Source organism: Gymnoscopelus microlampas (genome assembly GCF_963454915.1).
Source record: "Gymnoscopelus microlampas genome assembly, chromosome: 14".
NCBI classification, from domain to species: domain Eukaryota; kingdom Metazoa; phylum Chordata; class Actinopteri; order Myctophiformes; family Myctophidae; genus Gymnoscopelus; species Gymnoscopelus microlampas.
In genome coordinates, this window is record NC_139951.1 from 37,426,909 (window position 1) to 37,438,126 (window position 11,218).

Sequence of the window (11,218 nt, forward strand, 5' to 3'; positions counted from 1 at the left end):
TATTATTATTCTTTATAATCAATTAAATTGATTAATATCCCATTAAGACCTGGAACGCATCTGTGTCACTTTAGATTTCTTTGGCTATTCAAAAATAGCAGATATACAAGCTCATAGCGCATTTTTAGGAATCGCCTCAGGTCTTAATCGCTGTATACAGTACCTGTGAACACTGCTCCAGGACCTCCTCTTTGAACCTCAGAAAGCCTTCCTGGATGTGAGCGGCGTTCAGAGGAAACGACAGGAAGTGTGTGAACGGCTGCTTCTTGCGGAAGCTCTCGACGAGGACCTCGACTCGTGTGAGAGCAGAGGCCACCGCAGCTCTCTGGGAACCGGTGATAACTGGCAGAGAGGAAGATGGAACGTTTTAGTTGAAAACAGTGGTGGAAGAAGTACTCTGATATTTTACTTAAGTAAAAGTAGCAATACCACATTATAAAAAATAGTAAAAGGCCTGTGTTCAAAATGATACTTGAGTAAAAGTACAAAAGTATTGGCATCAAAATATACTTAAAGTACCAAAAGTAAAAGTACTACAATGCAAGATCACAACGCGACGCGTTGTGAGCTTGTAGATCGGCTATTTTCCAATAGCCTATGTATAAAATATGGCTAAAGTGGTTAATGTATTACTGTACCTACCAGAACCGGCAGCGGTTCTGGTAGGAGACACAAAGAGTATCCTTTGTGTCTCCTACCGGAACCGCTGCCTACCGGTCCGCTGGTCATCAAAGTATTGGCTTAGGAATGCGACAAAAACGAAACAATATCCATTGGGGTGAACTATCCCTTTAAGCCTATGGTTTAAGCTCACCAATCTGTCCCTCCATGCCTTGTTTTGGAATGTTGATGGTTGTTTTGGTGTCTATCTCCAGACGTTTACGTGTCTCTCCTTTCTTTCCTATGATGTATCTAAAAGAACCAGAGAAAAGGACAGAAATTTAAAAAAGGCACGTAGAGAATCTTGCTGTCCAGACACAGTGTCAGTATCAACATTAACCAGGATAAAACGGACATCAATGTGTTTCATCAACTCACTTGTAGAGAACACTTGGGACATCTATGGCACATCTGAATCCTTTATCAGTTTGTTCGATTTGGTTGCTATCACAGCTGGCTTCATCTGCAGGAAAGTCCTCGCTTTCTAAACATGACAAACAACAAGCATAATGCATATCACTTAAGTTATTATAAACACTATGATAATAATGTGCCTAGTCCTGCCTGTACACAGCTGAAGACATAGTGCATAACATTCAATACATTATGGTGTTCATATCATGTCACATTCTTCATAAGGATATGTTATGTTTGTGGTTTAATCATAATTACAACTCATACAGGCAAGTAAATCAGAGAAATCTAAAGAAATATCTCTTCTTTTTGATTACGGCTAACAGTACACATACTGCACATCGTTTAGTGTTTCTTGGTTTGTGTAGACTGAGTATATCTCTGCTTGTAAACCTGAAATTATAACTATGGTCGTTGAGGTATAATTAAGATGTTCAGTGGTGGAAGAAGTACTATTTTAGCATAGGATATTTCTCTCGATATTTTAGCAATACCATAAAATAAAATAACTTTCAAGTTAAAAGGCCTGACAAAGTATTGGCATCAAAACATAATTAAAGTACCAAAAGTAAAAGTACTAAGGTGTTTTTTTTCAAATAGCCTATGTATAAAATAGGGCTGAAGTGGTTGATGTATGTTTTAGAATATAATCATTTATATCTGCAAAGTAAGTAGTAACTAAGTTTTCAAATAATTGTAGTGGAGTAAAAGTACAATATTTGCCTCTGAGATGTAGTGGAGTAGAAGTAAAAGTATTGAACATTGGAAATACTACTTAAGTACAGTACTTTAGTAAATGTACTTTAGTTACTTAACACCACTGAAGATTATTTATGCAATGATTTTTACTACACCATATAATTGAGAACCATATGATATAATATAATTCAGTCTGTATATAATAATGTATATAATAACAATGATTTACCTGCATGTTCACATCATGTATACTTTACATTACAGACCATTTTTCAAATATATATATCCTGTATCCATCCAAATAAACTAATAAACAAACATACCAGGAGGATCCACGTAAGAAAAATCATCTTCTTCCTCTTCATAGCGTTCCTCTTTTACCTGATTCCGCCTGTACATTCTCCCATTTATATTGATAAGAGCTGGACGTAGAACTTCCATTATTATGTTGCGTGAATTTTAATACAAAACAACAAATAAAACCAGCTCAAATGTGACTCTAAATATCTGATGATTCCCTTTAACTCTATGATGGGTGACACTGCGCAGCCGCTGTCTTTAAACGTAAAGCGTTGTAGCTGACTGTCGTATGTCGTGAAATTGTACCAGCAGCACAGCGAGAGGAAAACAACAACAAAGTGCTTCAGGACGAAAATAAAAGAAGGCCTTTTAGAATTAATTCCGTCGCGACGGTAGGTTGAGTTGTTTCATAATCTAACCCACAGGGTCTTTAACAGGGGGTCCGGGATCCCTAGGCTAGGGAGTCCTCAGAGTTACAACAGGGGGTTGCCAAATGTTTGTGTGATTTCTGATATGATGTTTTTTTTTTTACATTAACTACTTAGTTGAACCGTAGCCCTATGAGGAGAACTTTAGCCAAAAATAGCCGATCTACAAGCTCACAACGTCTCGCACTAAGAGACTTGTAGAGCTTGTAGATTGGCTATTTTTGGCAAAGAGGTATAAGTGTACTGCTTCATATGGGGGTCCTTGGCCTGAAAAACGCCTAAATGTCATATTGTATATACTACTACTTAAGTTAACGTGGTCAGTTTATAAGTAATAAATAGCCCCACTGTTCTATTATACACTGCTCAAAATAATAAAGGGAACACTTTGATCCCTTAATTCTTTTGCGCAGTTTTCGTTAGCATTATGTACACAGTTCATGAAAAAACTCAAAACAATTAAGGGATCAAAGTGTTCCCTTTATTTTTTTGAGCAGTATAGTAGTCTTGGATCAAGAAAGACCAGTGGTGTAAAGTAGCTATATACATTTACTCAAGTACTGAACTTCAGTACAATTTTGAGGTATGTAACTATTTACTTTACTGGAGTATTTCCAAATGTCAATACTTTTACTTCTACTCCACTACATCTCAGAGTAAAATATCGTACTTTTTACTCCACTACAATTATATAAAAACTTTAGTTACGAGTTACTTTGCAGATTTTGATTATTATTAAAAAACTACATGAACCACTTCAGCCCTACAGTATAATAATATACATTTCGGCCATTTGAAAATACCAGATCCACTATCTCACAATGTGTCGCAATGCAACGCATTGTGAGCTTGTAGATCTGGTATTTTAACAATATTTCTTAAATCCATTTTTAACTTGAAAGGGGACATGCAAGCTTGTACATCAGCAATTTTTTGGGGCACTGGCCCAAAATATTTTCATAAGGGGGTCTGTGGCCAAAATACATATCATTTTAGGGCTCCTTGACATGAAAACGTTTGAGAAGAATCACTGGCTTAATTTATGTAAAACGTTCAAGTATCAACTCATACTGTGACCATGTTATGCAAGGTTTACAGTCGTGTTTTGTTTTGTTTTGTGAGTTTAGCTAATTAAGAAGAAGCACAGGATGGCAGCGTCCTCCTCGTCTTCCTCAGCTGGAGGTGTGAGCGGGTCCTCTGCTGGCTCAGGCTTCAGCGCTTCAGAGCTCATCCCACCCAGGAAGGTCCTCTACACCTACCCCAAAGGAGCAGGGGAAATGATGGAAGGTCAGTTAAGTGGTTATGATAATAATGATAATAATTCTCTTGATTCCCTGTGTCCGGGCAGCTCAGTCGGGAGAGCACTCGCCTTTCGACCACAAGGTCATGGGTTCGATCCCGGGCACCGTCTGGCAAGCACAGGTCAAGTTGTACTTGCCCAAAGGTTATGCCCACTTGCCCGAATACGAAGTAAATCAAATTCATGTTACACCCAATCAATAACTGGCGAGTTGCGACAGTCACTTTGTCTGAATGATCGCAACTGCTACTTGTAAAACGGTAGCATTATTTGTTCTTATATATTATATAATGAAGACCACTTGCCCCAACGTTTTATTTTATTTACTTGCCACGGGCAGTCGGGCAACCGTTAGTGTCAACCCCTGCTTAGGCCAGAAGTAATGAGAATAAACAGCCAAAACTAAAGAGACAGCAGCAGTGTGGGGCTTAGGGGCTCCTTTGTTTGGTCGTTTTTGTCTGGTAAGTATTTATGGCATTTCTGCGTTCCGGATAGGCCCATCAAAGTAATGTGGAAGGTGTTGTTGTTGGGAGTGTGTCTATGTTCCTTCAGCCTTATGTTAACACTAATCCTAACCCCAAACCCTGCAGGATTCAGGGCTAATTGAGGGTAAATAAAAGCTGACCCTGTAATGTATAACCAATTACGACCTGAGGCCGATTCTACAAATGTTTCTCAAAACAGTTTCCTGATAAACGTATGTTGCCATTTAAAAAAAAAAAACATCACGTGGATGCCCCTGGGACGTATCATCAGTGTTGTAGCCTGGGGTCGACAGGTGTTTCGGGTCTAGGGTTAGAGAAGACACTCTAACTAGGTTATCCCTGTCATTCAAGTAAAGACAAGTTGTCTGATTATTTTAAGTATAGCCTACTTATGTTGAAACGTGCTGAAAAGTCATGAGTGAGTCGTGTCATTAAAAAAAAGCCCTAGGACATTCATAAAATCGTACCACTGAACCATTGGCAAACTGTTAATAAAGTACTCAATCACGTGTGGCTACACAGCATATCACAGTATATCTGGCTCCTTTCCAATCTTTTTTTTTCAGGAGGGTTGAGCAAACCTCAAGTATATACAGCAGACTTAGTGGCCTGTTATCTTTTTGGCAGTTTATATGTGTGTCATATGTAGATGAAGTAATTGACCTAGATGCTACAGTAGATCAGTACTTTGTGGCTTGCTCCTGTATCTTTCCGACGGTTCAAAGTGTTTTAATAACATCCTGTTTAATGTTCAGTACATGAACAGTAACTGAATAATGGTACATCTGGTGAAACTACAATAGATTAGGCTAATGGCCGTGGGGGTCGAGTTGTGCCCCCACTAGCGTGCACATAAATCGGCGCCTGTGCCCAGAATCAAAGATTTGAGTTAATCCATTCAAAGATTTGCACACATTTTCAAGATTTTTCTAAAATAGCAGATCTACAACATGCCGCGCTATGAGCTTGTATATCTGCTATTTTTGAATAGCCAAAGTATAAACCAATGCTTTTTAGCTAAAATCTAAAATGACACGGATGCTTTCACGGTCTTAATGAGATGACTCCAATTTATGCTTCTGTTTACATGAAACGCATTTTGACATCAGTAGATTATAGGGTGTATGCTGTTGCTTCACCCTGGGTATAAGTGAAATGATTACTATTAGTGGCACTATTTTATTGTATTAATTTTGTTTCAAAGAGCATCTAAACAAAACTCTTTGTGTGTCGACCTATTTTTCAGATGGCTCCGACCGATTTTTATGCGAGTCCGTTTTCAGCTACCAAGTTGCATCAACCCTGAAACAGGTTAAGCACGGTAAGTCTGTGATTTTTATACGCAAATTAACCACTTGAGGGAATGTTTGTGAGCTTGTAGATTGTCTATTTTTAGGTGGAGAGATTTGGTGTAGATGGAAAAAAACATTTTTAAGAATAGAGGGTTTAAGTGGTTACGGTTCATCATCAGTGGTGGAAAAAGTGCTAAAATGTTTTACTTGAGTAAAAGTATCAATACTGCAATGTAGACATACTCTGTTACGGAATTCTAAATTTACTTGAGTAAAAGTACAAAAGTATTGGTATCAAAATGTACTTAAAGTACCAAAAGTAGAAAGTATACCATTAGGCAGAATGTCCCATTTCACAAGTTTTCAAATGTACAAAATGTATAAAAAAAACGTTTGAAAATAGCAGATCTACAATTCACAATGTGTCGCTTGTAGATCGGCTTTTTTCAAATGGCGGAAATGTATAGGGCTGAAGTGGGTAATGTATGTTTTGTAATAATAACCAAAATGAAAATTGGAAATACCCCAGTAAAGTCAAAAATAGTAAATTGTACTAAAGTACAGTACTTGAGTTACTTTACACCACTGTTCTTCATAAATCAGTAACCCTAACTACTGGATGTACCTGTTTCGTTCTCTCACAGACCAACAGGTATCTCGAATGGAGAAACTTGCAAGTTTGGTTGAAGAACTGGAGGCAGATGAGTGGCGATATAAACCAATTGAACAGCTATTGGGATTCACACCATCGTAAATTCAAATTCTTCTATAGGTGCCTTTGGTTGACATGTCAGCCACATAGACTGTGTGTTTGGTGAGGGGATTATAGAAGTAAAGAGTTTTATTCAGTTTAAAATGTATCTTGTTTGTATTTCATTTAGGGCTGCTCAGTTAAGGCTAAATTAACATCCTGCCTATTTTGCTAGATAATGATTTCAGGAAAAGGAAATTGTTTCATTAAAGTTTTGCATATATTGTGTTTTATTTTTATTTTGGCAGGGTTTTAAATATAAATAAATGTTTCACTAAAATATTTAGCAATTTTCATCTGTTGAATTAAATGCTGGTTTGCATTATTAATTGTGCAGCCCTAATTGTGTTCCACAAGAATGAACGCTTTGTTACAGAATTGTCAGCGGCCGGAAATGTAATGATTTATGAATTCATCACTGATTTACTATTATTTCCATGTACACAGTTAGCAGATATTTAATGATTTATGAATAAATCACTAATTTACAGTTTGCATGTGTACAGTTAGCTTTTGTAGCACTCATATTGTCATCTTTGAACCCATACAAACGTGAAAGAAAATCCTGTACTTAATAATATATTAGGCAAATGTACAGTGTGCCATTCTATGGTGTTAAGTATTGTGATTGACTAGAGCAATCTCCTCCAACGGACTCCTTAAACAGGCTTTAGATGTGCTTTGACAGTCCTTATTGTGCAAGGGCAGAGTATCTAGGTTGACTTAATACATCCCTTGCAGCAAGGCATTGTTTTTCCACATGGCTGCACTGTCACCCTCATAAATCTAAAGAAACTGCTGCCTGCTCCCTCGGTCTCTCTCTCCGCCCCCTTCAAACGGCCCTCACAGCTGCTTGCTCACTCTTGAGCAGAACAAAGGGAGGCTGTAAACAGAGTGGTAGACTGATGGTACATCACCAACGTTTTTAATAATTTCAAGGACCCCCAGTTTGGTATGCATTAGCTCACGGACCCCCATAACTCTGAGAGCGTGCAAATGTGTACATGTGTACACTCAAGAGTTACACATCTTTGGACGGTCCATTTGGTTCCAACTATAAAAAATGTAGCTGGGGTCCCCCTGGGAACCGCCGAAGAACCCGTAGGGGTCCTCAGACCCCACTTTGAGAACCACTGTCCTACAGAGTATTGAATCCAGGAGTGTCCACATACACAGTAAAACCCTTAGTGTTATTATGTTTAACTCTGAAAGGATTTTGCTGTATATTTCCTGCTTCATAATTTGTCCTCAATTTCTTCATTTCAAATAATCTGTATAATGATGATGATAAACTTAATTTCAGACACAATAGGTCCATATGAAAACAGAGATACAAAACAGACTACAGCAACACAGTATTACCAGCCTGAGTACCAGACTGATTCCAATCCATAAAGCCCAGATCAATGGTTTTAGAGACTAGATAAATGTCACATTATCTAGCTGGTTGAAATATATTAGAAGTCTTGCTGCTTTTTGAATGGGCTTATTGTTATGGAGGCTTTGTTATGGAAACCTAACCGTGGCGCTAGTTATTTTGGACTTTCTGCTATGTGACAGTGAGGAAATATGCTGTGCTGTGCTTCGTGTCTCAGTTGGCTGAATGGATGTTTTCATACAAAGGAGGGCTGGGTCAGTACAGATTGTACTGTACTGGGTGTGTGCGATTGTCTTAATTTTATGCATATCATGTAAGGACATGACCTCACTGGGCACACCTCCAGCTGGGTCCCACACACACACAGCACATGTTTGTTTTTCTTTTACCAATAATGCGCGACAGCATACTGTACATTTGTTTTCGTCAATACTTTTGTTCCTTTCAAGTACCGTCATAGCTTGTCATAGTTTCAGACTTTAAACAAGCTTGTAGATCTGCAAAAAAAAAATCAATCGTGAAAATTGGTGCAAATCTTTTAATATATTGTTTAAAGCAAACATTTTTAACTCAAATCTTTGCTTCTGGGGGTCCCTGGAACAAAATATTTGAGATGGGTGTCCTCGGCCAAATACATTTTGGGGGTCCTTCACATGAAAAGGTTTGAGGACCACTGACATAGAAACATCAGTTTTTCGCAAAACTGATTTAGAAGTAGAATCGGAATCTGAATAAATTGTTCTTAGAAATTCGAAAAGTTCTTAGAAATCAAAACATCCCACGGAGAACATCCTGTGCCGGCACGTGTACTTGTTGCTGTTTCTCCTTGCCATAAAGTACAGCCCGTCCCACTCTCACTCACGTGTGGCCACACAGCATATTACAGTATCTGGCTCCATTCCAATCTTTTTTCTTTTTTTGGTGGGGTGAGCAAACTTCAAGTATACAGCAGACTTAGTGGCCTGTTATCTTTTTGGCAGTTTATATGTGTGTCATATGCAGATGAAGTAATTGACCTAGATACTACAGTAGATCAGTACTTTGTGGCTTGCTCCTGTATCTTTCCGACGGTTCAAAGTGTTTTAATAACATCCTGTTTAATGTTCAGTACATAAACAGTAACTGAATGCTGGTACATCTGGTGAAACTACAATAGATTATGCACAATGAAATTGCTTTTGGAAAGTTTGCGTCATGAAGTAGGAAGTCCTGTAAATGCTTTGATTGCACTAAAATCAACACTCCCGTTAGTAAATAACTCAGAACTTGGAATAAAGATTTATGGAGTATGAAGTTCATACAAGGAATTTGGTATTTTTTGGTATTGGTGTGGACTGAGACATGGAACATATATTGTACTATCACACTTGATACTGTATACCAGGGGTCTTCAACAGGGGGTCCGGGACCGTTAGCATAGGCACCGATTTATGTGCGCCCTAGTGGGGGCTCAACTCGACCCCCACTAGCCCCCCAGGCGCGGCCGAATAAAATGTGTTGTTTTTATTTTTGTTTCAATTAATTATTTTCCTTTTAGTTTTATATAAAAGCCCTTTAGTTTACATAAACTCACCTACACATAAGTAGGCCCATCATAGGCCTCCACCGGTCAGGGTTGACCATGGTTTTGCACTGGTTTTGCACATCCTACGGGTCTGGTCTGGAGCAGCGTCTCTTATGACTGAAGAACCCTATGCGGGAGTAAGGCTATACTTAAAATAATCAGACAGCTTGTCTTTACTTGAATGACAAGGATAACCTAGTTAGAGTGTCTAGTCATAGGTGGCCTATATAACTTGATGAACCTCAAGGCTGATACCTGTTTAACCAGTAACTTTGTATGGATTGGGGGTTGATGATTCTAGGTGTTGACGGCACATTGACGGCTCTCTCGCGGGAACGCATTTGCACCTTCAGAGCTAGTGGAGCTGCGCCCCACTAGGCCCCACCACTGGCTATGGGCGAGCTACTGTAATGGTACGGTAAATCTGGGCCCCGAAATCTGAGATTGTGGTGGGGGGTCGTCATTTCTGGCAGGGACTTATGCCCCGGCCGAGGCCCCCATGACCCAGGGTGTCCTCAGAGTTACTACAGGGGGTCCTCTTAATCTTTGTGTGATAGGATTCTGAGGGGAGTGAGCCAAAAATAGCCGATCTACAAGCAAACAACGCCTCGCGTGTGAGCTTGTAGATCGGCTATTTTTGGCAAAGAGGTTTGGTGTAGGGGGGGGAAAAGAACAAACCAAGAACAGAGCCAATGGTCAAGTTTAGTATCGCGTCTTTAAGTGGTTAAATGTCTGAAAATACACATTCACATGAAATAATAGAGAAGCTAATATGTAAAAAAAAATAAACATTAATTTATACAACATTAATTAAGTGCGAATGATAATCAAACAAGCAAATGAAAAAGTTGAATCTGCAACACAATTATATACAATATGTAGTGGGGGGGTCCCTGCTTCATCTCTCTCTCAGCTAAAGGGGTCCTTGCTCCTTGGGCTGAAAAACATTGAAGACCTCTGCTGTATACTACCAAGATTAAACATGCATATGTAGATCTCACACATTGTGCAACCATAACTGCAATGTTTTTTTTTCCAACACATCTGCCCGAAATCTCTCATACAGTTAAACTGTATGAGAGATTTCGGGCAGATGTGTTGAAAAAAAAAAAGAACATCGCTCCCCACCACCACCATCAAAACAACACATGAGGGAATAGCATTTCTAAGAATGTTCTGTCCCTCCAGTGGAGTTTCACAGGGCCTTGTTGTAGCACCAACTGTACAGTATGCAGTAAGGCACTGGTGGCTAGTGGTGGCCAAACACATTATTAACTACTTAAACCAGGGGTCTTCAACAGGGGGTCCTCAGAGCTACTATAGGGGGGTCCGCCAAATCTTTGTGTGATAGGATTTCGTTTTTTTACATTAACCACTTGAACCCTAGATTTCCTTTTCTGAGGGGAACATTGGCCAAAAATAGCTGATCTACAAGCTCTCAACGCCTCGCGCTTGAGAGCTTGTAGATCGGCTATTTTTGGCAAAGAGGCTATAGGTGTAGAGGGAAAAAAGAACAGACTAAGTAAAAAAAAAAACTTTAATCTGAAACACAATTTTATACAATATAGAGTAGGGGGTCCCTGCTTCATCTCTCTCTCAGCTAGGGGGTCCTTGGCCTGAAAACGTTGAAGACCCCTGACTTAAACCCTACAAACCTCATAGAGCGGAGTCCACCAGGGGTCTATCCTCAGCCCCCCCCCTCTTTTCCTTATCTACAGTATCTATCTATCTATCTTGAAATTCTTTATGACGAATAACCCCTTGAGATGCAGCATCTGCGATCTACTACTGTAGTAGACGACGTACACTTGGGTCGAGATACGGGGACTGCAAAGGCCCTATGATTCACATCATTTTCATACTCCTCAAACCAGTATATGTACCTGGCTCCTTTCCCATCTTAATTTTATTTTTTGGTGGGGTAAGCAAACCTCAATATACAGCAGA

At 39.2% G+C, this 11,218-nt stretch overlaps 2 protein-coding genes across 2 annotated transcripts in view; one reads left to right on the forward strand and one right to left on the reverse strand.

Moving 5' to 3' along the window:
- The window catches only part of ascc1 (activating signal cointegrator 1 complex subunit 1), a 28,569-nt gene extending 26,274 nt beyond the window's left edge, over positions 1 to 2,295 (reverse strand). The window contains exons 1-4 of the mRNA XM_084077951.1: positions 2,097 to 2,295; positions 1,039 to 1,144; positions 815 to 912; positions 164 to 342 (exon numbers count right to left, since the gene is read on the reverse strand). Of these exons, the coding sequence (XP_083934077.1) occupies positions 164 to 342; positions 815 to 912; positions 1,039 to 1,144; positions 2,097 to 2,214 (501 nt within the window). The 5' untranslated portion in view covers positions 2,215 to 2,295. The remainder of the gene's footprint in view (positions 1 to 163; positions 343 to 814; positions 913 to 1,038; positions 1,145 to 2,096) is intronic.
- A 61-nt stretch (positions 2,296 to 2,356) lies between these two features.
- Positions 2,357 to 6,822, forward strand: anapc16 (anaphase promoting complex subunit 16). The gene is made up of 4 exons (XM_084078075.1): positions 2,357 to 2,465; positions 3,629 to 3,788; positions 5,533 to 5,607; positions 6,223 to 6,822. Exons 2-4 carry the CDS (start codon positions 3,650 to 3,652, stop codon positions 6,330 to 6,332), a joined length of 324 nt encoding a protein of 107 aa, XP_083934201.1. The 5' UTR covers positions 2,357 to 2,465; positions 3,629 to 3,649; the 3' UTR covers positions 6,333 to 6,822.
- The last annotated feature ends 4,396 nt before the right edge of the window (positions 6,823 to 11,218 follow it).